This window comes from Rhinoraja longicauda, chromosome 17, assembly GCF_053455715.1.
Source record: "Rhinoraja longicauda isolate Sanriku21f chromosome 17, sRhiLon1.1, whole genome shotgun sequence".
In the NCBI taxonomy this organism is placed as follows: Eukaryota; Metazoa; Chordata; class Chondrichthyes; order Rajiformes; family Arhynchobatidae; genus Rhinoraja; species Rhinoraja longicauda.
In genome coordinates, this window is record NC_135969.1 from 10,834,222 (window position 1) to 10,862,183 (window position 27,962).

At 45.4% G+C, this 27,962-nt stretch overlaps 1 protein-coding gene across 1 annotated transcript; it reads right to left on the reverse strand.

Moving 5' to 3' along the window:
• Positions 1-27,908, reverse strand: LOC144601605 (uncharacterized). Its single transcript, XM_078413816.1, has 6 exons — positions 27,879-27,908; positions 25,206-25,336; positions 16,961-17,088; positions 7,170-7,229; positions 3,802-3,991; positions 1-127 (listed from the first exon to the last, which is right to left on the reverse strand). The coding sequence occupies exons 1-6, from the start codon at positions 27,895-27,897 to the stop codon at positions 17-19; spliced, it is 639 nt and encodes a 212-aa protein (XP_078269942.1). The 5' UTR covers positions 27,898-27,908; the 3' UTR covers positions 1-16.
• Between the last annotated feature and the right edge of the window lie 54 nt (positions 27,909-27,962).

The following is a 27,962-nucleotide window of genomic DNA, read 5'->3' on the forward strand; positions in this document are numbered from 1 at the left end:
CCTGAACAGTCCAAATCTATTTTAGTGTTCCGCTCCAGTTGATGGGATTGTACTGCAGCAGTTCGCGTTCCCTGAGAGAATCCATGGATTTTGCTAACCTTTTCTCCTTCCACTGAATTTCCATCAGCTGAGAGGAATAAACAAGAGACAATACGTTGATACAGGTAGTGTAAGAAAATAACTGCAGAAGCTGGTACAAATCGAAGGTATTTATTCACAAAACGCTGGAGTAACCCAGCAGGTCAGGCAGCATCTCAGGAGAGAAGGAATGGGCGACATTTCGGGTCGAGACCCTTCCTCAGACTGATCTGAACCTTCAGACTTCAGTCTGAAGAAGGGTCTCGACCCGAAACGTCGCCCATTCCTTCTCTCCTGAGATGCTGCCTGACCTGCTGAGTTACTCCAGCATTTTGTGAATAAATACGTTGATACAGTATTGCCAAGAATTTCTAAGCAAAAGTGCTTCACAGTTAATTAAGTGTTGTAGAAGTAAAGTCACGGTGGTGATGTGAGGGGGGTCGGGTGGGGTGTGAGGGGGGTGGGGTGTGAGGGGGGGGATCTGGGTGGGTGGGGGGGGGGGAATACCACAAAGCTGGAACCGTATAATGACTGGAATCACTTTTTGTAATTTTAGCTTATCTCTTCCCATCTGTTATTAGGCAACTGAAACATCCTATCACCAACCAGCGAGCAGTCCTGACCTACCATCTGCCTCATTGGAGACCCTCGGACTATCTTTAATTCTACTTTACTGGACTTTATCTTGCACTAAACGTTATGCCCTTTATCCTGTATCAGTACACTGTGGACGGCTTGATTGTAATCATGTACTGTCTCTCTGCTGACTGGATAGCACATTAACAAAAAAGCTTTTCGCTGTACCTCGGTACACGAGACAATAAACGAAACTAAATGTAAGAGATCATTAATATCCATCTGACTGAGGACAGACTTCAGTTGTAGGTTGCATCAGAAAGACGAGTTGAAATGTATTTAATTTATGCTGTTGGTTTGGAAACATGTTCCTGGTGAGTTTCTATTCGTGCGTCACTGTTCTGAACTGCTTTGCATATGGAATATGTTCGGAGTCACATGTTGTTACAGACCTGCCTCAACTACCTCTCCCAAAATGCTTCCTATCACTCAGTCCCTCTGGTCAATAGACAATAGGTGCAGGAGGAGGCCATTCGGCCCTTCGAGCCAGCACCGCCTTTCAATGTGATCATGGCTGATCATTCTCAATCAGTACCCCGTTCCTGCCTTCTCCCCATACCCCCTGACTCCGCTATCCTTAAGAGCTCTATCCAGCTCTCTCTGGAATGCGTTCAGAGAATTGGCCTCCACTGCCTTCTGAGGCGGAGAATTCCACAGATTCACAACTCTCTGACTGAAAAAGTTTTTCCTCATCTCAGTTCTAAATGGCCTACCCCTTATTCTTAAACTGTGGTCCCTGGTTCTGGACTCCACCAACATTGGGAACATGTTTCCTGCCTCTAACGTGTCCAACTCCTTAATAATCTTATATGTTTCGATAAGATCTCCTCTCATCCTTCTAAATTCCAGTGTATACAAGCCTAGTCGCTCCAGTCTTTCAACATATAATAGTCCCGCCATTCCGGGAATTAACCTAGTAAACCTACACTGCACGCCCGCAATAGCAAGAATATCCTTCCTCAAATTTGGAGACCAAAACTGCACACCGTACTCCAGTTGCGGTCTCACTAGGGCCCTGTACAACTGCAGAAGGACCTCTTTGCTCCTATACTCAACTCCTCTTGTTATGTAGGCCAACATTCCATTGGCTTTCTTCACTGCCTGCTGTACCTGCATGCTTCCTTTCAGTGACTGATGCACTAGGACACCCAGATCTCGTTGTACGTCCCCTGTTCCTAACTTGACACCATTCAGATAATACTCTGCCTTCCTATTCTTACCACCAAAGTGGTATCCACATTAAACTGCTTCTGCCATGCATCCGCCCACTCACACAACCTGTCCAAGTCACCCTGCAACCTCATAGCATCTTCCTCACAGTTCACACTACCACCCAGCTTTGTATCATCTGCAAATTTGCTAATGGTACTTTTATTCCCTTCATCCAAGTCATTAATGTATATTGTAAATAGCTGTGGTCCCAGCACCGAGCCTTGTGGTACCCCACTAGTTACTGCCTGCCATTCTGAAAGGGACCCATTTATCCCCACTCTTTGCTTTCTGTCTGTCAACCAATTTTCTATCCATGTCAGTACCCTACCCCCAATACCATGTGCTCTAATTTTGCCCACTAATCTCCTACATCTATGTAAATCTTTTCTGCACTCTTTCCAGCCTAATGCCATTTTTTTTCTCTAGTAGCCTGACTAAAACTGAACACAATACTCCAGGTGTGGCCTCTCTTGTACAACTGCAACATAACATCATAATTTCTATACTCAATACCTTTACTAATGAAGGCCAGCGTGCCAGAAGCCACATTCACCACCCTGTCCACTTGTGACACTGCTTTCATGGAACTATGTACTTGTACTCATTACTCTCTCTGTCCTGCAACATTCCATAGGCCCCTACCATTTACTGTGAAAGTTTTTGCCCTGGTTAGACTTCCCCATATGCAACGTCGCACTTATCTGAATTAAACTCCATTTGTTTTTTCTCAGCATACTTGCCCAGCTGATTATGATCCGCTGTAATTCTTGATAACCTATTTCCCTGTTGATGATACCACCTATTTTTGTATCATCTGCAAAATTGCCTTAAACATTCTCATCCGATCCTTGATAAAGATGATGAACACAATGGGCCCAGTGCCGATCCCTGTAGCATTCACAGGCCTTGAGTCTAAAACAAACCTTCCACCATCATCCTCTGCATCCTACCATCAGTCCAACTAAGTATCAAAAGCCATTTGTGTATCTTAGCCAGTTACAAAATAACCAGGTTATTGCATTCACCAACAACATTCAGTTTCTCCATTTGCTATTGTAATGTGGCAATAATCCATAACTTTAATAAAATGCTGGGTTACAACTAATCAAAGGCAATTTCCGCAACTGCCAGAGACTGGCATCTTAATATCGAGAAGGATGAAAGCAGTAGTTGATAAAACACTACTATTCGTGCGCACTCTGACTGGGAAATATGTTGTGGTTCCTTCATTATCACTGGGTCAAAATCCTGGAAATCTTCAACCAGAGCATCCATGCATTGAGTCCATTATGCAGCTTAGTTTATTGTCACGTGTACTGAGGTGCAGTGAAAAGCTTTTGTGGCGTGCTACCCAGTCAGCGGAAAGACCATACATGATTACAATCAAGCCATTTACAGTGTATAGATACATGATAAGAAAATACCATTTAGTGCAAGGTAAAGCCAGCGAAGCCCGATCAAGGATAGTCTGAGGGGCACCAATGAGGTAGATAGTAGTTCAACAAACTGCAGCACTTCAAGAAGACAGCTTGCTACCAGTTTTACAAGGATAAGGACATGTGGAAAATAAACCATGCACATTATAATTTTTTAAGGGGTAGGAGCTGCTTTACACCCTTGCCATCCACCCTGGGTCTTTCTACGGAACTGGCAACATTTGCAGCAAAGCGTCAACAACGGTACTCTAAAGCACCAATTGCCACTTTTGATTGTTGTAGTTCACATGCGAAAGAAAGATTATTTTTTATAGTTTACCTCCATATTAAAAACCAAATATGGTTGACATCTAATTTAGCTCGAGTCGGTTTAGCGTTCAGTTATGTCAGTGATGTTTGAAGATACGCTTCACAGGCAAAACTTTATAATCTGTCTCACCTTCTTGTTTTCATCACGAAAGGCTTGAAGAAAACGAGAGCGCGCGCTTTGCTTTTCGAGGTCTTTAAGAACTGCCTGCCTTTCCGCCTCCCGTGCTTCCTCTCCCTCTTTGGCGCGCTTGAACAAGGCGTAACGCTCTGCCTCCCATTGCTGACTCATCTGCCATTTTAGCAGCTGCCTGATCTCGCGCCTTCAACAAGCAATTTTGGAAAGAGACTTCATTAGCTCGTCGGCAACTTCTGCTTCATGACTGAATATTACAGATCTCTCACTTGCCAATGCATCCAACCAGAAGGAAAAAAAAAGTTAAAAGGTCACATTGAACTTGTCTTAGCCGCTATTTTGCAGAGTGAACCCTTTCAATTATGAGACAATCTAGTCTTTCCTAGAAACAGGCTCTTTGGCCCATCATATCCACGCTGACCATCAAGCACACAAATACCATTTTTTATTCTCCTTACATTCCCATCAGTTCCCCAACGAGTCTAACACTCACCTGCCAGTGAAGGGTGACGTGCACATCTTTGGGATGTGGGTGGAAACCAGAGCACCCAAAAGAAACCCAGAAAGGTCACAGGGAAAAAGTGCAAACTCCACACAGATATAGGATAAGAGGTCAGGATTAAACCCATGTTGTGGGGAGCTGTGAGGCACCCCGGGTTTACGGGATTCACCACGGTGCCAACCCTTTATCCCAGGAATGAGTAGGTTAACCTATGATGGGCATTTCTCAGCACTGGGCCTGTACTCGCTGGAGTTTAGGGGAACCTCATTGAAACATACAGAATAGTGAAAGGCTTGAATAGAGTAGATGTGGAGAGGATGTTTCCACTAGTCGGAGAGTCCAGGACTAGCGGTCAAAGCCTGAGAATTAAAGGACGTTCTTTTAGGAAGGAGATGAGGAGAAATTTCATAAGTCAGAGGGTGGTGAATCTATGGAATTCATTGCCACAGAAGGTTGTGGAGGCCAAGTCAGTGAATACTTTTAAGGCAGAGACAGATAGATTCTTGATTAGTACAGGTGTCAGAGGTTATGGGGAGAAGGCCGGCGAATGGGGTTAGGAGGGAGAGATAGATCAGCCATGATTGAATGGCAGAGTAGACTTGATGGGCCGAATGGCCTAATTCTACTCCTATTCCTTATGACCATTCTTTGAATTCATGTGATAGAAACAGTATCGATTCTTTCTCTTTTTATCAGTAAGATAAACTAATTTGAGTATATTTCAAATGCTTCGGTGTCTGTACTGAAACATCTACATATTAGTATAAGAAAATAACTGCAGATGCTGGTACAAATCGAAGGTATTTATTCACAAAATGCTGGAGTAACTCAGCAGGTCAGGCAGCATCTCAGGAGAGAAGGAATGGGCGACGTTTCGGGTCGAGACCCTTCTTCAGTCTGAAGAAGGGTCTCGACCCGAAACGTCGCCCATTCCTTCTCTCCTGAGATGCTGCCTGACCTGCTGAGTTACTCCAGCATTTTGTGAATAAATACTATCTACATATTAGAGTAACCAAGCAGGAATTAATATAGTTATTATTGCTTTAGTTAATTTTCAATTTAGAGATATGACGTAAAAACAGGCGCTTCGGCCCACCGAGTCCCCGCACATTAACATCACCCTGCACACACTAGGGACAATTTATACTTATACCAAGCCAATTAACCTACAAACATGTCTTTGGAGTGTGGGAGGAAACCGAAGACCTCGGAGAAAACCCACGCGGTCACGGGGAGAGCCGTACAAACTCTGTACAGACAGCACCCGGAGTCAGGATGGAGCCCGGGTCTCTGGCGCTGCAAGCGCTGTAAGGCAGCAACTCTACCGCTGCGCCACCCCTCTGTGAGGAAACAGCAGAAAATACGTGTAAAATGGGACGAGAGAACTCTGACGTTTTGTGACAGTTGAGGGACCTGTTGGATAATGAGGTCCCCACTCTCAGCTGCAGATTGCATTGTGTGAATGTTTACGGCCGTCTGAATGGGGAGACGAGGCTCCAGTGCAGCAGAGCTGCCGTATTCCAGTGAGCAAACCGAGATTATCCATTTCAGTCCTTGGACAGTTGCTGAAGTCCTGACACAAAACCTAGAATGCTACCACTAGGCCAAGATAACATTACTCCACTGATGAAGACCCCGATCCAAAATGTTACCTTAGACTTTGGACTTCAGAGATACAGTGCGGAAAGAGGCCCTTCACCCCGCCAAGTCCAGGCCGACCAATGATCACCTGGTACACCAGCACTATCCTGCACACTGGGGACAATTTACAATTTTACCAAAGCCAATTAACCTACAAACCCGTACGTCTTTGGAGTCAAAGAGTCACCTGTGCATGTTCTCTAGGGATGCTGCCTGACCTGCTGAGTTACTTTGGCACTTAGTGTCTCTTTTAACATAACTTGATCTGGGTTATCAAGAATGAGGATATAAGGAGGATTCAGCCAAGCCATAAATTTTAAACTTATGTAACATGGATATTGCCTAGATTTCACTGGCAGCCAGCCAGCTATTCTGGATGCTTGTTGGTGCATTCCAGAATTGTGTGTACTGCATCAAGGAAATATGGTAGGTGCTAAAGCTCAAATACAAGACTTCTCATCTGCCAGGGCACCTCTGATTGCAGGACCATTCATAATATATTGGGCGAGGAGTGCCCTCAGCTTTACACTTAGCATGGTTGATATACCTCGCTCAGCCCCACTCATCAAATGTGATCACTGACCTTCAGTGTTAAGGTAAGTGTAGGTTTGTTCATCTTATTCTATAGGCACAGTGGCTCAGCGGTTGATTTGCTGCCTTATGCCACTAGAGACCCGGGTTCAATCCTGACTACAGATACTTGCATGTACGTTCTCCCCGTAACCTGCGTGGGTTTTCTCCGGGAGCTCCGGTTTCCTCCCGCACTCCAAAGACGTAGAAGTTTGTAAGCTAATTGGCTTGGTATGATTGTAAATTGTGCCTGGCATGTGTAGAATAGTGTTAGTGTAATGGCAATCGCCGGTCAGTGTGGACTCGGCGGCTGAAGCCTCTGTTTCCGCACTGCATCTCCAAGCTAAACAAAACAAGATAAGTTGAATGTGGCTTTAAATTAGATTCTTTCTTCATTACTTTGATTGTTTATTAATGTCTCTGATGATCTGAGACATTTAAAAGCAGTGGACAAAAGCCTCAAACTATTCCGCTCCATAAAAGCTGCAGCAGTGAGGGTTGACCGGATCTGTGAGGTTGGCTGGACATTGAGAACATCTGGGGACAATAGGTAAGTGTGACTTGCAAGAATTAAATGAGGTGCAAGCCCAATGTGATCTGGCCCACTACCTCACCCAGAAACATCTCGCAAGCTACTTTTTAATGCTCTTACCTGTACTCCTCCTTCTCAGCCACGGAACCGTAAAACGGACGCTGCCAGCCCTGGTGATATCTACAAAGCAACAAAACATTCATCACCTTCAAGTTGGAACTGTAATGTTGCAGAAAATCAGATGTGCATGCCACGGTTCATCAATACTATAGAAGAGTTTTCTACTTGCAAAATTGCGCGCAACTTATAATGGGATATAGGTCCCATTAAGTTAAAACTATGACCATCTTCATGTTCATCAGGAAATCCTGCCATTTATAAACAAAGCTAAATTGTCTCAAATCCAATAAAATGGAACAAAGGTCTATTGTTCTACTATGGTGGGAGCCTGGCTCGCTCTTTCCTGATAGACACAAAGTACTGGAGTAACTCAGCGGGTCAGGCAGCATCTGTGGAGAGAAAGGAGGGGTGAAGTTTTGAGTCGGGACCCTTCTAAAGAGTTTATCTCCAGAGATGCTGCCTGAGCTGCTGAGTTACTCCAGCACTTTGTGCCTATCTTTGGTATAAACCAGCAGCTGCAGTTCCTTGTTTCTACATACTCTTTCCTGAGATCCCTTTCACCCCAAATGCTGGCACCCAGTCAAATAGGTTCACTCAACACATCATTAAGAAGAAGCTGAAAATATTCTGAAGCTGAACAAAGCAAATGTTCCAATAAATTCATTCAAAACCAGGTCTCAGCAATTATACTAGAAAAAACCCCCCAAAAAACATAGATTAAATAAAAAACAGAAAATTCTGAAAACATACTCAGCAGGTCAATGATCATTTTAATTTATTTTAGTTTAGAGACACTGCACGGAAACAGGCCCTTCAGCCCACCAAGTCCGCTCTGGCCAGCGATCCCCATACACTAGCACTATCCTACACACATACACACTAGGGCCAATTTACAATATTTTGGCTCGAAGGGACAAATGGCCTACTCCTGCACCTATTGTCTGTTGCCAATTAACCTACAAACCTGTACATCTTTGGAACGTGGGAGGGAACTGGAACACCCGGAGAAAACCCACGTGGTCACAGAGAATGTATAAAATCCATACAGACAACACCCGTAGTCTGGATCAAACCCGGGTCTCTAGCACTGTACGGCAGCAACTCTACTGCCACTGTGCTACCCCCAAATAGTATTGTATGGAGAGCAACAGAACTATAGTTTGAGACACAAACAACTACAGATACTGGAATCTTAAGCAAATTACTCAGTCGGTCAGGCAGCATCTCTGGAGGACATGGGTGGGTGACATTTTGGGTAGGGACCCTACTTTATTATTTGAGGATGAATATCTTTCATCATAACCTTTTGATGAAGTGTCATTGGCCTGAAATATGACCTCCGTTTCTCGCACCAAAATGCTGCCAAACTCACTGAGTATCACATTTTATTAGAACGCTAGAGATATGTGTGCAGAACCAGCCAGTGTCATCCAGTACAACACTGACATAGCATTGACTGTGTGATTCCTTACAAAAAGCTTTATTACAAAATATAGGATAGATTTAACCTCATCAATCATCACCGAATCAGTCTTTGGATAAAAAAGAGATAAAGAAAGCCTCTGAAGATAGACACAAGAAGCTGGAGTAACTCAGCGGGACAGGCAGCATCTCCGGATAGGAATGGGTGATGTTTCAGGTTGAGACCCTTCTTCAGACCTGAAGACTTGAAGAAGGGTCTCGCCCCGAAACGTCACCCATTCCTTCCATCCAGCAATGCTGCCTGTCCTGCTGGGTTACTCCAACAGTTTGTGTCGATCTTCGGTGTAAACCAGCATCTGCAGTTCCTTCCTACACATTAAGAAAGCCTCTATTGGCCTTGTATCAATCATCACCAAAATCATGGAAGTCATCAGTGGTGACTGATCAACAGTAGTACATCGATGTAGCAGCCAGAGACTGCCGACTGCAGTGATTGACTCCTCCACTGATCCATCAGCCTGTTGCAGGGCTTAAGCCAGTATGCGATGGAATACTGACCACTCTCACGGTGGGTGAAACTGCAACACATTAGAAACATAGAAAATAAGTGCAGGAGTAGGCCATTCGGCCCTTCGAGCCTGCACCGCCATTCAATATGATCATGGCTGATCATCCAATTCAGTATCCCGTACCTGCCTTCTCTCCATACCCCCTGATCCCTTTAGCCACAAGGGCCACATCTAACTCCCTCTTAAATATAGTCAATGAACTGGCCTCAACTACCTTCTGTGGCAGAGAATTTCACTCTCTGTGTGAAAAAAAACTTTCTCATCTCGGTCCTAAAAGACTTCCCCCTTATCCTTAAACTGTGACCCCTTGTTCTGGACTTCCCCAACATCGGGAACAATCTTCCTGCATCTAGCCTGTCCAACCCCTTAAGAATTTTGTAAGTTTCTATAATCTTCACAATCTTCAATACTATCTCCAACATTGGCACTGAAGGTAATGTCCACGTCTGTGACCATTGAATATAAATCCACCGAGAGGATGTCATGTAAAAGCCTATTGGACCTGCGGCGCGGAGGCGCAGCGGTAGAGTTGCTGCCTTACAGAGCCAGAGACCCGGGTTCAATCCTGACTAAGGATGATGTCTGTGTGGAATTTGCACATTTGCCTTGTGATCACGTGGGTTTTCTCTGGGTGCTCCAGTTTCCTCCCACACCCCAAAGACATACAGGTCTGTAGGTTAATTGGCTTCTGTAAATTGTCCCAAGCGTTCAGAACAGAACTAGTGTACGGGTGATCGATGGTCGGCAGGGACACGGTGGGCCGAAGGGCCTGTTTCCACGCTGTATCTCTAAACTTGCTATCATTTTCTTTTTGATAGACCCACAGAAACTTTCACAAAGACAAGAGTAGCAACATCATGGGAACACCATCACCTCTTCAAGTCAAAGAGCAACTTGACCTGTAAATATTAATTCCTCAAAGCTGCTTGATTCAGATCCTGGACTTCCCTACCAAATGCCATTGTGGAAGCTCCACGACAGTTCATATGGACCATCAGCAGCATGTTGAAAGGCTGGAGCAATTAGGCTTGTATACACTGGAATTTAGAAGGATGAGGGGGGGATCTTATTGAAACATATAAGATAATTAGGGGATTGGACACATTAGAGGCAGGAAACATGTTCCCAATGTTGGGGGAGTCCAGAACAAGGGGCCACAGTTTAAGAATAAGGGGTAGGCCATTTAGAACGGAGATGAGGAAGAACTTTTTCAGTCAGAGAGTGGTGAAGGTGTGGAATTCTCTGCCTCAGAAGGCAGTGGAGGCCAGTTCATTGGATGCTTTCAAGAGAGAGCTGGATAGAGCTCTTAAGGATAGCGGAGTGAGGGGGTATGGGGAGAAGGCAGGAACGGGGTACTGATTGAGAGTGATCAGCCATGATCGCATTGAATGGCGGTGCTGGCTCGAAGGGCTGAATGGCCTACTCCTGCACCTATTGTCTATTGTCTATTGTCTATTGAAAGGTGGAAATATCTCACCACAGAAAGAGTCCATTCAATCCAGTGTCCATACCAGCTTTTCATAGGAAAATCCCAGCACTCTATGTGGAATGATAGAATTGTCACAACTCAATGGGAGATGGGTAAATGGAACGAGCTGTCAGAGGAAGTAGTTGAAGCAGGTACTATAACAGCATTTAAAAAGCATTTGATCAGGTACATGGGCAGGAAAGGTTTAGAGGGATAGGAACCAAACAGGGGAAAATGGTTCTAGTTTAGATGGGGCATCGTGGTCGGCATGGACAAATTTGGACAAATTGTGCCAAAGGCCCTGTTTCCATTCTGTATGACTCTATAGCTCATTGAGTTCTTAAAATGCTTTAAACTTGCTTCCTATGGAGAAACATTTAGCTTCATTTAGTTGAGTTTAGTTTAGTTGAGTTTATTGTCACGTATACCAAGGTACAGTGAAAAGCCTTTGTTGCAAGCTAACCAGTCAGCGGAAAGACAATACATGATTACAATCGAGCTATCCACAGTGTACAGATACATGATAAAGGGAATAACGTAAATAACGTTTAGTGCAAGATAAAGTCCAGTAAAGTCCGATCAAAGATAGTCTGAGGGTGTCCAATGAGGTAGATTGTGGCTCAGCTCTCTGGTTGTGGTGGGATGGTTCAGTTGCCTGATAACAGCTGGGAAGAAACTGTCCCTGAATCTGCAGGTGTGCGTTTACACACTTCTATACCTTTTGCCCGATGGGAGAGGGGAGAAGAGGGAATGGCCAGGGTGCGACTTGTCCTTGATTATGTTGCTGGCCTTGCCGAGTCAGGGAGAGGTGTAAATGGAGTCGAATGAAGGCAAGTTGCTTTGTGTGATGGTCTGGGCTGTGTCCACAATTCTCTGCAATTTCTTGTGGTCTTTTGATGGAGCTGCTCCTAAACCATGTTGTGAGGCATCCTGATAAAATACTAACTCCGATAAAATGCTTACACCTCCATTAACAGCATAACAGTGATCTGCTGCTCCCAGCCTGGAGGAGCGGGAATCATGGAGCTTTATCTCACCAACCGAATCAGAATGTCAAAAGACTAAACTATAGAAAAAGATCAACACTGCAAATCTGACTCATTTCTTGACATAACTGCAGGATAAGAAAATCACACTAGAGGGCACCTCTGCCCATACAAAGAGTCTACTTAATGTTAATCTTCTGTTCATTGTTTTACACAATCGGTACTATAAGAAAACACTGGGGGCTTCACATGATATAATATTCTGTGCATTTCTTTCAATTTTGCCTGTAATTTCTTCAGCCTGACATATCAATCAGAATGTATCCTTAATGTCCAACTCTTAATTCTTATGTGTTTTTCTCATTCGAATGCAATGTGCAAATCATTAACCAAATGACTGCCCTCATAGTTTTAACAGTGTGTTTGTACTTACCATAAATAGGCATCAGAAACGTATTTCAAATATAAAGGGTATTACTCAGCTGTTTGCCCTGACTGTTCAAACCACCAAATCTGTATCTAGGCTACCAAGTTTTGTTTTAGTTTAGTTTATTCTTGTCTTGTGTACCAAGGTGCAGTAAAAAGCTTTTTTGTTCCATGGTATCCAGTCAGCAAAAAGACTACACACGATTACAATCGATCAGTCCACACTGTACAGATACAGGATAAAGGGTATAACGTTTAGAGCAAGATAAAGTCCAGTAAAGTCTGATTAAATATAGTTTGAAGGTCTCCAATGAGGTAGATGGGAGATCAGGACTACTCTCCAGTTGGTGAGAGGGTGGTTCAGTTGCCTGATAATAGCTGGGAGGTAACAGTCCTTGAATCTGGAGATACACGTTTTCAAACTCCTGTACCTCTTGCCTGATGGAAGAGGGGGGAAGAGGGAGTGACGGGGGTGAGACAGGTCCTTCGTTATGCTGGTGGCCTTGCCGAGGCAGCGTGAAGTGTAGAGGAGTCAATGGAAGGGAGAGAGGTTTGTGCGATGGACTGGACTGGGCTGGGCTAGGCTAGGCTGGGCTGGGCTGGGCTGGGCTGGGCTGGGCTGGACTGGGCTGCGTCCACAACTCTCTGCAATTTCTTGGGTCTTGCGGGAATAAGACTAAATGTGACTGAGACTATTGTTCTTGACAAACCGAGGTTGAAGGCCAAATGAATGATACTGGGAGAGCTGAAGATAGTAAGAATAAACGGTCAGATCGAAAATATAATGGTTAACTGCTAGTAGGTTTTGATTTATCGCACTTGGCAATAAACCAAGGCATAAATCTGTGACATTGTTTACCTTGTGGCAAAATGTTGGCAAACTCTGCATCTTTTTTGATATTGGAATTGCAGAGTTGTAATGATGCTGCTTTAGAGGATTAATGCACATCAGAGCATGCTCTGAGTAACTCTCCAACCAAACTTGGGCAGGATTAGTCACAATCATAGAATTATACAGCACGGAAACAGGCCCTTCAGCCCACCTCGCCTATGCCAACCAGGGTGCCCATCTCAGATAGTCCCATTCGTCTGCATCTCGCCCACATCCCACCAAACCTCTCCTATCCATGTATCTGTCCAAATGTCTTTTCATGTTGTTATTGATTGGGGTAGAGTATGCTGGCAAAAGCCTACGTTTCCTATTCATGCGTGGGATTATTATGCCCTGTGATTATCTCCTTTCACTGGCCCCCCCTTCCTCTTGTCAGTCAGGTGCGAACTATGCACTGTTAATGAAGGCATAGCTTTTAACATAGGGTGGAGAAATGGGAACACGGAATTATTGCACTCCCCGACCCCCCACAAAAAGACATCTCCAGTTCAACAACAGTCTTACCAAGTAGCCCCTGCTCGGTAATAATCTGCTTGTTGGGGTTTCTAAACCTCATCCTAATCTTCGTCCAAACATGAAGCTTCCCTGGAGACTGAGAGTAGATCGATTGGGTGGTCAAAAGATGGATTGGATTTGGGTCCCAGTCTTGAGCTGTCTGAGTCTATCCTATTTAGCACTGGTGTAGAGACACACAACGGAATGGAGACATGCTCATTATGAAGATGGGATTTCATCTCAGCAAGCAACGGAATGGGAATACTTTAGTGTCACACGTGACACGGCACAGTGGAATTCCTCGCTGCATACCCAAGGTGTGCAAATAGTCGCCACATAAACGGCACTGGCAAAGTTACAAAGTCCGAGTCCTCCATTGTTCTCTCCCACCCCCCCCCCCCCCCCCCCCGCTTCCCTTCCCCCCTCCCGGCGGTCCCCCCACGCCAGGCCCTCCATTGTTCATTGTTCTTCCCCCTCCCTCACGGCAGTCTCCTCCTCCCCTGGTCACTTCTACCAGTACTACCAAGCAAGGAGTGGGATGAGGTAGGCAGGGGTGCAATGCTGCCGGGACTCACCGGAGCACCACTCCGGCACCTCTGTAAAAAGAAAAGCCAGAATAAACAGCGGGGAATTTAAACTAACGGGGAATTTAACAGTGGCTGCTCCGGCACCAATGACAGCTCCAGCACCAAAAAAATCAGCACTGAAACGCTGGAGGTAGGTATCATGGACATGAGAAGGCCAATGCTTTACCTACCGACTGCACGGGGCCAGTGGTTGCTTGGTGTGTTGCATGGCTGGTGCCAGTGGTTGCTTGGTGTGTTGCATGGCTGGTGCCAGTGGTTGCTTGGTGTGTTGTATGGCTGGTGCCAGTGGTTGCTTGGTGTGTTGTATGGCTGGTGCCAGTGTTTGAAGAAAAGGAAGTTAGTTTGTCATTAGGTTTACTTTGCCACACATGCCCCATGCAGGAAGGTTCTTTGTTAAATAGAGCTGGAGGCTAATAAAAGATCATGTTGACAGTTGACATTCAAAACCTCTTTTCACAGCAACTGTAGCCAAGCAACATACTGTAGCCTGGAGATTAATTTACTGATGTTACATATCGTCTCGAATCAAAGGCATTGCAACGGAGCCTCAGAATGTTCCTGGCAAATAGAAGACTCCTCGCGTTTCAAATATGGTGGGTCTCATTTTTTTTTACAAGCAAGAAAACTTTTCAATGTTGCTCATGCCTTTTCATTAAACTCTTGTCAATGATCCAGTTACCCCAATAAGTTGAAGTCTGCTCATTTATATATTTCATAATTCCAGTCATTAAACACAGGCGATGACTGTTCTGAGCGACTTTCAGATTTATCTTTGTGAAAGATGCCACACCAATACAATTTGCTGCTGATAGTTTAACGAGACTGTTCACAATAATCCCATGCTTAAAACAAAACTCTGGCAATGAAATTCCACTGGGGCCACGCCGTTCTCTGTCGTTCCTCAACCTTTCTTCATTAATTTACAAGGAATGGCACTTATCTTGCAAACCCACAGGCAGTGAGTTCAATAGGTAAGTGGTAAGTGGCGGTGGGTTCAATAGGTAACCCACAAGTTCAATAGGTAAGTGGTCCCTAAACCAACAGTCTTGTTTCTCAAATGGACGCAATGTGCTGGAGCGACTCAGCAGGTCAGGCACCATCTCTGGAGAAAAAGGATGGGTGATGTTCCTGGTCGGGACCCTTCTACAGACTGAAGAAGGATCATGACCTAAAACGTCACCCATCCTTTTTTTTGGAAATGCTGTCTGACCATCTGAGTTACTCCAGCACTTTGTGTCTATCTTCAGTATATACCAGCCTCTGTGGTTCCTTTCTACACAGTCTGGTCTGCATTTGTACCTGACTTTCACGTGCCACCAGCATGTTGAGCAGGTGACAGAATTCTTTCATTTGGAAGTGCATCTGAAGCCAAGTGTTGTGGACTTGTTGAAGAACACCAGTTTTTGGGGGGAAAAGCATCTGAAGATTAAAGTCCGGGGTCAATGTGCAGGAATCTGGACAATCCCATGCAGAGTGGAGTAATAACTCAGTCTCTAAAAACAAACTGCTGGGGAACTCAGCACGCCAGACAGCATCTGAGGAGGGAAATGGGCAATCGATGTTTTGGGTCGAGACCTTTCATCTGGACTCGGTCTGTTTGATTCAAGGGCCGGAGGTTCACTGGAAGAACCACAACTAGGGTACGGTCATCCCAAGCAATGAGGTGCCCTGCCATGGATTATGGAACCAGGGCACGGTTGGAGCAGGAGAAAAAGATGCAACCCAAGTTGGAACCCAAGATACAGTGTGGAAGCAGGCCCTTCGGCCCACCGAGTCCGTGCTGACCAGCGATCACCCATACACTAGTTCTATCCTACACACCCGGGACAATTTACAGAAGCCAATTAACCTACAAACCTGCACGTTTTCAGATGATGGAGGGAAAGCTGAGCATCTGGAGAAAATCCATGGGAGAACGTGCAAACTCCATACAGACAGCACCCAGAGTCAGGATCAAACCCGGGTCTCTGGCAGTGAAAGGCAGCAACTCTGCCGCTGTGCCACGGTGCCACAATAGGTTTTGCTGGCCAACCTGTTGAAGTATGAAGCCATTATCTATCAGGTTCTTGTTTTATCTGAATTACATCCGTTCCTGTACACCTTGCAGTCTAAAATAACTTTGTCAGAGAAAAGCTCAACACGTTCACTTGATATCTGTCTGCCTGCCCTTTCACATAATCAGCATGAATATGTTAGTGCCACCATTATAGGAAAAGAGGTGAAGTTACACCCAAATGAACATGTTGAACATGCATCCATTATATGACAAATACACGTCCACCGCCTATTTCCCGGCACCCTTGGTTCCAGAGCCTTGCTGGATCATCCATTTTGACTGGACCAACAGTGGCCACGGCCTTGGGGTGGGGGGGCCAGAGATACCAGTTAGCTGCGGAAGTCGGCTATGGAAACGGATCTGCCGGCTCCACCTGGGCCGGAGTTCCAGAGCCTTGGCCGCAGGTGGCAAATTCAACCATCTGATCGGGCGCAGAAGTCCCGATGATATCGAGATCGGCCGACTTACTCGGCCTAGAGTCCACGTTTTTGGGGGAGAGTGGAGGGGGAGGGGGGGGGGGGGGGGTTGTCCAGATTAGAGGGGTGGGGGGGGACAAACCATCAGTTGCCAGAAAATCAGTGATGGACCGTTAGTAAATTTTAAGCAGTAATTCTTCCCAAGGTACAGCTTTATTTGCTTTAGTGTTATTTCAGCAGGTCGTTCAAACTTGGAATGATGTTTCCACTTCTTTCATTAATATATATTAGGCCGATAAGGCCCCTCCAAGCTGGCATAGCTTCTTCAAAGCCAGAGATGATGGAACTTTAAAATGCTCTCAGCTAATCCTGTGTTATGCCATTAAATTCTGTTGTGGAACACTGTCAAAAGCCTCATAATGATTAAAGTAGGTAACTATATATATATATATACATTGTGGTTTTGGTGCCTACCTGTTGTACTCTTTCTGTCGCATCACCAGAGCGCGCTGCTGATTATAGTGGTGGGCTGCAAAGGTTTCCAGACTGACTGTGCGTCTTTTCACCCCGGGTGGGTGGAGAGGGTTGATCCGTGGACCATGCTATTGACGACAAAAAAGACCACACCATCAGTCCCACAACCACGATCGTCACACATGCCGACAAAATGGCTGAATGACCGGACATTCCAGCTGCAACATCTCTAACCAATGTCTTAGCACAGATAGGGTAGGTAGTAGGAAACCTTTCCCCGTAGCACAGGTATCCAAAGGTAAAAAGCGAAGGTATTTATTCACACAATGCTGGAGTAACTCAGCAGGTCAGGCAGCATCTCAGGACAGAAGGAATGGGTGACGTTTCGGGTCGAGATCCTTTCTTCAGAAGGGTCTCGACCCGAAACGTCACCCATTCCTTCTCTCCCGAGATGCTGCCTGACCTGCTGAGTTACTCCAGCATTTTGTGAATAAATACCGTCGCTTTTTACCAGCATCTGCAGTTATTTTCTTACAAAGGTAAAAAGTGTAGGTTTCGGCCATGGGGTAAGAGGTGAGAACTTTGGACACAATGACTGTGGTGGGGGCAGGTACACTCACACACTTACGAAGTGTCCGAACAAGCACTCTAATTGTCAATGCGTAGGCTACAGACTTCATGTTCATAGTTCTAGGAGCAGAATTAGGCCATTTGGCCCACCAAAGCCACTCCACCATTCGATCATGCCTGATCTATCTTTCCCTCTCAACCCCATTCTCCTGCCTTCCCCTCATAACCACTGACACCCGTACTATAGACAATAGACAATAGGTGCAGGAGGAGGTCATTCGGCCCTTCGAGCCAGCACCGCCATTCAATGTGATCATGGCTGATCATTCTCAATCAGTACCCCGTTCCTGCCTTCTCCCCATTCCCCCGGACTCTGCTATCCTTAAGAGCTCTATCTAGCTCTCTCTTGAATGCATTCAGAGAATTGGCCTCCACTGCCTTCTGAGGCAGAGAATTCCACAGATTCACAACTCTCTGACTGAAAAAGTTCTTCCTCATCTCAGTTCTAAATGGCCTATCCCTTATTCTTAAACTGTGGCCCCTTGTTCTGGACTCCCCCAACATTGGGAACATGTTTCCTGCCTCTAACGTGTCCAACCCCTTAATAATCTTATACGTTTATTAATCTTACACGTTACTAATCAAGAATCTGTCAATCTCTGCCTTAAAATCTCTATTGACTTGGCCACCACAGCCATCAGTGGCAATGAATTCGACAGATTCACCACCCTCTGACTAAAAAAATTCCATCTCATCCCCTTTCCAAAGGTGCATCCTTTTATTCTGAGGCTGTGCCCTCCGGTCCGAGACTCTCCCACTACTGGGCTTGGAAATGGGATTAGTGTAGATAGTTTACTTGAAGATCGACTTGGGCATGTAGGGCTAGTTTCTGCCCAGGATGACTCATTGACTATTAACAATAGAAACATCTATTTAAAAGAGCAGGAGAAACAAATTACAATGTCTCCCCATAAAAGCCGAAGATGCTGGCATCGCAGATAGATAGGGTGGTCAAAAAGGCCTTCAGCGCATTGGCCTTCATCAGTCAGAGTACTGAGTATGGAGGTTGGGAGGTCATGTAGCAGCTGTACAAGACATTGGTGAGGCCACATTTAGAGTATTGTGTTCAGTTTTGGTCACCATGTTATAGGAGATGTTGTCAAGTTGGAAAAGGTACAGAGAAGATTTACAAGGAGGTTGCCAGGACTCAAGGGCCAGAGCCACAGGGAGAGGTTGAGCGGGCTCGGACTTTATTCCTTGGAGCGCAGGAAGATGAGGGATGATCATATAGAGGTGTACAAAATTGTAAGAGGAATAAATTGTGTAAATGCACCGAATCGTTTGTCCAGAGTAGGGGAATCGAGAAGACACAGGTTTAACGTGAGGGGGAAAGGATTTAATAGGAACCTGGGGGTATTTTGTTTTTACACAAAGAGCATGGAAAAAGCTGCAGGAGGAGGTAGTTGTACCAGGTACTGTCATTACATTTAAGAGACAATTGGACAGGTACATGGATAGGATAGATTTAGAGGATTATGGGCCGAATGCAGGCAGGTGGGATGAGCTTAGATGGGACATATTGGTCAGCGTAGGCAAGTTGGGCCAACGGGCCTGTTTCCATGCTGTATGATGGGCAGCCTGGGGCTAGCTTAGAGCAGGCAATGCTTACAACAACTAGAGCACCGACTGGACTTTGAAAATGGCGCCAAAACATGGACCCTCTTGCATGCGGGATCAGTAGACTATTTCTGTACAATTTGCTAATTGTGCTTAGGTGTGGCAATACTCTACTGGACTGTTTGTAAGAAAATAATTTCACTGTGCATTTGCATTTCACATGTGACAATGAAAGCACCATTGAACCATTGACTCTGATTCTATGACTCTCTCTATGATTCTGATGCTGGGAATGGAATAGTTATGTAAAATCTAAGTGCATAAAATCAACAGCTGGTTGCAGCAGTGTGGCTGTTATTGTGAGGTTGGGAGGTTGACATTGGTGTTACCAAAGCTCTCTTGTCTGTTTGGCTCAAACATTGTCACTAAGCATAACCTTTAGTTAACTTCTTCACTTGTACATAAGAGCGTTCAAACCCTTAAGAAATATTTCCAACCCTTAAGAAATATGGCTTTGTTTCAAAAGTATTAAAAAATATATATAAAAAACAAAAAGATATTAAAAATAGTTCATAAAATCTCCAAAAACCAAGCATTATCACTTGCTGTATTCATTATGAATATTATAAATCACATTATGACCCATCAAGATCATATTGCTAAAAAAGCACACAGGTTTAACGTGAGCGTGGAAAGATTTAAAAGGAACCTGAGGAGTGGAGTGGCTTAGCGGGTCCAGCTGCATCTCTGGAATACATGGAGAGGCGATGCTTTGGTTCATGACTTGCTTAGTTTAGTTTAGCGATACAGCGCAGAAACAGGCCCTTCAGCCCATTGAGTCTGTGCCGACCAGCGATCCCTGTACATTAGCACTATCCTACACACTAGGAATAAGTTACAGTCTTTACCGAAGATAATTAACCTACAAACCTGCACATCTTTGGAGTGTGGGAGAAAACCTGAGCACCCTGGAGAAGCAACCGCTGGTCACAGGGAGAACATACAAAGTCCATACAGACAGCACCCGTAGTCAGGATCGAACCTAGGTCTATGGTGCTGTAAGGCAGCAACTCTATTGCCATGCCACCATGCCGCCCTAAATGATTGAAGTGGGTGTAGAAATCTGGAAAAGAGGTGGGGTCAGGACATCGCCTGGCAAGTGATAGGTGGATCCAGGTAATGGGGGAGCGGAGAGGTTGATTGGCAGATCAGCGGACAAAGGCCAAAGAGGAAAATAATACAAAAGGCTGTTGGATAAGAAGAGAAGATGAGTGAAATGTGAAGCCAGAGGAATGGATGTAGATGGCAGGGGACAGGGGGAGAGGGAAATGGGGACGGGGTAGTGGGCATCTGGGTGGGAAACAGGGAAGACCAGGAGGGACGGTGTTGTAAGAAATCTTACAGGTTCCATGTAAGCCGGTCCAAGTCTCACTCCCTTGCCCCCTTCCAACCACCCTGTAAAGCCTCTTCAAAGATTTTGCTTTAGAACTTTAAAATGCAATCAAATGCCCTTGTAGTGCGTGCAGTGTAAGAATACCCTTTCCCAATACCCTCTCCCTTGAATCTGAAGAAGGGTCTCTGTTGTGATATTGTAGGGACTACTTTATTGTATCACAAGGACTACTTTGTTTTCCTGTGTAGTAATGTGTATATAAGGTAATGATGTGATTAGGTGGCCACTCTGGTTCCAGGCGGCGTTGGAATAAACAGCCTGGAGTTAAGCTCCACCATGATAACATTTTAAACATGTGTACTCGTGGTCCGTCCAGAGTCACAACAACAGTACAACAGGTACCGGACCACGAAGTACAACATGGTCGACCCAAAACACCACCCATCCTTTCTCCAGAGATGCCGCCCGACCCGCTGAGTTACTCCAGCACTTTGTGTCTATCTTCGGTGTAAATCAGCATCTGCAGTTCCTTTCTACACACGTTCCCAACATTTTTGTCAAGCACTTTCATCACATGTCTCCTGGTTCATGACTCTAATCTTCATATCTGTCAGGTCTCCATACAACCTCCCCTGTTCCAAGAAGGATAACTCCAGTTTTGAAAAGTATTTCACACAATTAATGTCACCACCCCCCCCCCTCCCACACACACCATCCCATCCTTCAGTCATTTTAACAAATCTCTACTGCACCTTCTCTGAACTTTTTACCTCATTCCTAATGTTTAGCATCCAGAATTGGGTACAATCACACCATTTGTGGCCACATTGATTTTATTAAAGATTCTTCATGGTTTCCTTGCTTGCACACTTACGGCACAGGATTCCATCTGATTTTATTATGAACTACTTTAACAATCTAGCCTGGCATTTTGGACCCATTCACAGGTACTCACCCAGACTTCTCTGTCCAGAGGTTGCACCTCTTCTGGAATTGTTGCCTCTAGTTTATCTTGCCTCTTCTAAACCATCCCGTTGAAATGCAAAGCATTCTGTTTTTCAGCATTAGACCCTCACCCAGGCCTCTCACTCAGGACGTGAAGTTAGGGTGTGTTATGTGCTGCTCTGGGTCACTTCCATGCCTCAGGTCAACATCACGCAGTGACAGGAGCCACAGTGGGTCCTCAACAGCAAGGGCCCAACTTCAGGGCCAGAAGAGGTGACGGTCCCGCCATACGTGACCTCGGGGTTTGACAGCCCTGGAACCACCTGGACTTCTGGGATTTCCCTTTGATCAAAATGGCCCGGCTCTCATTTCACTTCTACTGCCAGGATGAAGGTCCAGGAGAGTAGGAATTGTGACCACCAGGCTCAAGAATAGCTTCTGCCCAACAACCACCAGGCTTCTGCCCAACAACCACCAGGCTTCTGCCCAACAACCACCAGGCTCTTCAACACCACACAACACCGAGCTCACTAACGGATGAACTTCTACGGACTCTGTCTGTGGTTGTATTACGGACTTTGTTTTTTTTTGTGTGAGTATAATGGTTATAATTTATTGAATATTTTTTATTATTATATTTATCTGAGTAAGATTACATTAACAAGCAGCATCGCTGGAGAGAAGGAATGGGTGACGTTTCGGGTCGTGATCCTTCCAGCTTTTTGTGACCATCTTGGGGGTAAACCAGCATCTGCAGTTCCTTCCTACACATCTACTAGCGTGTTAAGCTGCTTCAAGTAAGTTGCGTTGTCAGTTCATATAACAATTAAACACTCTTGACTCTAGTTCTCTCCACCTCTCCCCATTTCTTTGCAATTTAAAAATTATTTGTTTTCCAGCTTTTTCTATTCTAATAAAAAGTTATTGACCTGAGGCACTAATTCTATTTCTCCCTCCACAGTTGCTGCCTGAATTTCTGTAAGATTATTTATTTTGCATCTGCAAGACAGCAACGTTTAAAAGATCTCATAACAAACACAGACTATCCATAAAACTTGGCAAAGTTTAAAAATAACTCCCTTTGATACAGGACGCCCTGACACTCTGCGAGCTATAATTCTACAGTGATTTCATTACATTTCTTGAATGTGTTCCATAGGACATGCTTTAACCAGATCGTAATCACTTATCATGGCCTCATTGGAAAACCCTTCAGCCAAATCATTTTATTTATTGTGTAGGAAAGAACTGCAGATGCTGGTTTAAATAAAAGGTAGACACAAATGCTGGAGTAACTCAGCAGGACAGGCAGCATCTCTGGAGAGAAGGAATGGGTGACTTTTCAGGTCAAGAACCTTCATCCGTCTCATTTTATTTCTTCTTCAGTAATATTCCAATTCCTGAGTAAAATGATCTCATTCACCTCCCACTATCCTGAAGATGACAGAATGGAGATATAAGTGGGAGCTGGTCTCCATGTAATTCCCAGCCTCAACTTTTAAGATCCATTGCTCGTATTTAATAGATAAAATATTGGCTTGAACTAAATATTGAGACACTTTCCAGACTAATTGACTTCCTAATGTCTCACATCCTGTGTGACATGCCTTGGAGTTACTTGGCTGGAAGTTCTATCTTCCCAAGGGATATTACCTTCGGTTCTCATTTTCCGGTGACTGGTAAGAACGCAACAAAAGCTTTTCACTGGACACATGAAAATAAACTGAACTAAACACAAACTCAAATTATGGACACAAAATGCTGGCGTAACTCAGCAGGACAGGCAGCATCTCTGGATAGAAAGAATGGGTGACATTTCGGGTCGAGACCGTTCTTCAGAAGGAATGGGTGACCGAAATGTCATTTTGTGACTATCTTCGGTATAAACCAGCATCTGCAGTTCCTTCCTACTCAAACTCAAATTATATACATTTGAATATACTTGCAGCCAATGTGTTTAATAACTGTTGTGGAAGGGGTGTGGGGATAGCCGCTGTAGTCCCCACCATTGCAAGCACCCATGTTCTCACCACGAACAGATTCCGAGTTGCTACACCATACTTCAACATTGCAATAACTCACCACTTCATTTAATACAGGCCTTTGTGCCAGGTAATATCTAGGAGGCAAGAAATTGTTTATACTTTCACTTCAATTAATCCACAGGCGAAAAGTTTGTAAGGTCATAGGAGTAGCATTAGGCCATTCAACCCATCAAGTCTACTCTGCCATTCAATCATGGCTGATCTATCTTTCCCCCTCAACTCCATTCTCCTGCTTTCTCCCTGTAACTTCTGACACCCGTAACTGATCAGCAACCTGTCAATGTCCGCTTTAAAAATCCCCATTGACTTGGCCTCCACAGCCGTCCGTGGCAATGAATTCCACAGATTCACCATCCTCTGGCTAAAGAGATTCCTCCTCATCTCCTTTCCGAAGGTATGTCCTTTTATTCTGAGGCTGTAGCCTTCTGGTACTAGACTTTCCCACTAGTGGAAACATCCTCTCCACATCCACTCTATCCAGGCCTTTCACTATTCGGTGTGTATCAATGAGATTTCCCTCATCCTTCTAAACTCCAGTGAGCACAGTCCCAGGGTAATCAAAAACTCATCATACCATCTAGTTTAGTAATGAACTTCAGGGAAGGAAATTTACCATCTTACTCAGTCAGGCTCATGTGTGACTACTGACCCACAGGCCTGGTTGACTCGTAACTGCCTCCTTTGGTTCAGGATAGAAACATAGAAAGTAGGTGCAGGAGTAGGCCATTCGGCCCTTCGAGCCTGCACCGCCATTCAATATGATCATGGCTGATCATCCAACTCAGTATCCTTTCAGTTAGGATCAGTTAGGGAGAAACAATGGACAGTTCAGGACAGACAGTGCACTGTGGTGGGTGCATGGAACGAGCTGCCAGAGGAGGTAGTTGAGGCAGGCACTATAACATAATTTAAAAGACATTTGGCCAGGAGAGGTTTAGATGGATGGGCCAAATGTGGGCATATTGAACTAACTTGCGCATCTTGGTTGGCATGGACTGGTTGAGCCTGAGCATCTGTTTCCGTGCTGTTAGACTCTACACATGTTGGCAATGCCTGCATTTTCCAAAGCCCAGGAACAAATATAAAACAAACGTATAGTAGGAAGGAACTGCAGATGCTGGTTTATACCAGGCGAAGAGGGTCCCGATCCAAAATGTCCCCTATCCTTTTTCTCCAGAGATGCTGCCTGACCTGCTGAGTTATTCCAGCACCTTTTGTCTGGCAAAACGTTGAAGTGTTCTATTCGCAAGCAAACACAAAATTCTTGCGCCACTTGCAATTGGTTGCCAGAATGATCCATCAGCTAAAGAGCTGATGAAAGCTACAAAGTAGTGCACAAGGCAACCATAACTACTGGGTGTTACCATAACAACCACTAAGCTGTAATGAATAGTGTAGGAAGGAACTGCAGATGCTGGTTTAAATCGAACATAGGTACACAAAAAGCTAGATTAACTCAGCGGGACAGGCAGCATCTCTGGAGGGAAGGAATAGGTGACGTTTCGGGTTGAGACCCTTCTTCAGACTGGTGTGAATGTCACCCAGTCCTTCTCTCCAGAGATGCTGCCTGTCCTGTTGAGTTACTCCAGCTTTTTGTGTCTAAGCTGTAATGAACAGATCTACTTTGAGCTGTGATTGCTTTCCTGACATTGCACGCCGCTGATAAGATGCCCACCTGATTGACGGAGAGGGGGATGGAAGCCTGGCTGACTTTTGGAAGGAAGAGTGGGGTCCCGGTGAAGCTTCTCCGCGAGACGGTGATCCTCCCGCTGCCGATCAGCGGTGTGCATGGCAACGACATCCGGTCTGTGGAAGCCACACAAGAGTCCAATCAAAACCTGACCACACCAGCAACCCGCCGAGTCAGCACCATGACATGACGGCTGCTTTTCTTTAGAGAGAGATACAGCGTGGAAACAGGCCCTTCGGCCCATCAAGTCTGCACCGACCAGCGATCACCCATACACCAGTTCTAACCTACACACCAGGGGACAATTTACAGAAGCCAATTAACCTACAAACCTGCACGTCTTTAGATTATTTTTTTTTAGATTTAGAGATTACAGCGCGGAAACAGGCCCTTCGGCCCACTGAGTCCACGCCGCCCACCGATCCCCGCACATTAACACCATCCTACACACACTAGGGATCATTTTTACATTAACCCAGTCAATTAACCTGTACGTCTTTGGAGTGTGGGAGGAAACCGAAGATCTCGGAGAAAACCCACGCAGGTCACGGGGAGAACGTACAAACTCCGTACAGACGCCGCCCGTAGTCAGGATCGAACCTGAGTCTCCGGCGCTGCTTTCGCTGTAAGGCGGCAACTCTACCGCTGTGCCACCGTGCCGCACTTAGATTGTGGGAGGAAACCAGAGCGCCAGGAGAAAACCCACGCGGTCACAGGGAGAACGTACAAACTCCGCACAGACAGCACCCATAGTCAGGATCAAACCCGGGTCTCTGGCGCTGTGAGGCAGCAACTCTACCACTAAGCCACTGGGCTGCAGGTACAATGACATCATTTTAAATAGGGTTTTTTTTCAAACAATAAACTTCATTCAGACTAAACAAAACAGAAAACTGTGCAAAACTTCTTCAAACATTCTCAGTGTTCGTACATTCATTAATGGTGGAGAACTCAAGGAGAACTCAGTAGTGTTCCACCTATCCTTTAAACAAAAACATCTTTGCCCATCATGTGGTCCTCTGAGGTGATATCCCTTCCCTGGTTTGAGGGGCGTCTCCACCAGACTCTGCCCCTCAATGTCCAGCAGCGGAAAGACCCTAGACTGTGGTCCTGCCCCACAGAGCCGGCATTGGACTGCACCAAGCTTCAGTGAGTCCCTCAGCATGTGCTCCTGCAGTCGGGAATGGGCCGGTTGGAAACATTCCCTTGTGGACATCTTGCCGTGCTGGGAGAGCAACAGGTTTCAGGCAGACCAAAGAGCGTTGGCAACATTTCAAAGACATTTAGACGGGAACACGTATAGAAGGTTTTAGGGAGGTATGAGCCAAATGCAAGCAAATCGTACGAGCTGTGTTAGATCATCAGATTTGATGATGTACCGCATGGGAGGTGAAGGTGAGAAAAGTAGAGACAGTGTTGTTGGCAGGTATCAGAATGTCTGACAAGGAACGGATCTGTCCTTGCGTTGATATAAGAAAATAACTGCAGATGCTGGTACAAATCGAAGGTATTTATTCACAAAATGCTGGAGTAACTCAGCAGGTCAGGCAGCATCTCAGGAGAGAAGGAATGGGCGACGTTTCGGGTCTAGACCCTTCTTCAGACTGATGTTGATGTTAATTTTAAATCCCTACAGGCGTGGATGGGTGAGTTAACAAGACATCCCTGCTCTTTTCATCTGCCCCACAATGCTTGATAAAGGTGTTATTTAAATATTTTTTAAAGGGCTCGATTACAAAGACCTGCCGCAAACCCAGATTCCTCTCGACTCCCTCTTTTTCTCCGAAGATAGACACAAGATGCTGGAGTAACTCAGCGGGTCAGGCAGGCAGCACCTCGGGTGAGAAGGAATGGGTGACGTTTCGGGTCGAGACCCTTCTTCAGACTGATGTGGACACAAAGTGCTGGAGCAACCCAGTCTGAAGGAGGGTCTCGACCCGAAACATCACCCATTCATTCCTTCTCCCCCGAGATGCTGCCTGACCTGCTGAGTTACTATATTCCAGCATTTTGTGTCGACCTTCGATTTTAACCCAGTTTTTTCCCCCCGTCCTCTTTTTCCCCTCTGGAGTTATGCCCGCTTTCAGACTGAATTGTCCTGAGCGGTTCAGGTAGCGGTAAGACTGTTTGCAGCCCAAATGTACAGAGGAATGGAAAACCCCATCCAGTTAAACCCAGGGCTGCAATCAGAACACATTTTTAAGTTACTCCAGCATTTCGTGATACCTTCTTTTTTGTACCAGCATCTGCAGTTACTCTCCTGCACATTTTGTAAGAAGCCTCTTATTCACAAAGTGCTGGAGTAACTCAGCAGGACAGGCAGCATCTCAGGAGAGAAGGAATGGGTGACGTTTCGGGTCGAGACCCTTCTTCAGGGTCTGAGGAAGGGTTTCGACCCGAAACGTCGCCCATTCCTTCTCTCCTGAGATGCTGCCTGACCTGCTGAGTTACTCCAGCACTTTGTGAATAAATACCTTGGATTTGTACCAGCATCTGCAGTTATTGTCTTGTAAGAAGCCTCTCTCTGTTCAGGTCTCCAAAGGCGATGAATGTACAACAATCAAAGTAATGTCGCACTGATGCCCCCTGATGTTGACTGGGGCGCCGTTTTTTGCAGAGTTTGGGGAAGTTTAGGAAAGTTTTGTTTTTGCTACTTACTGGATCCCGGCTCCTGCATCGCCAGCGTCTGTGTTGTGCCACGTGACCGGTCGCTGCTCTGGAGACAGTGAAACTGACCCTGAA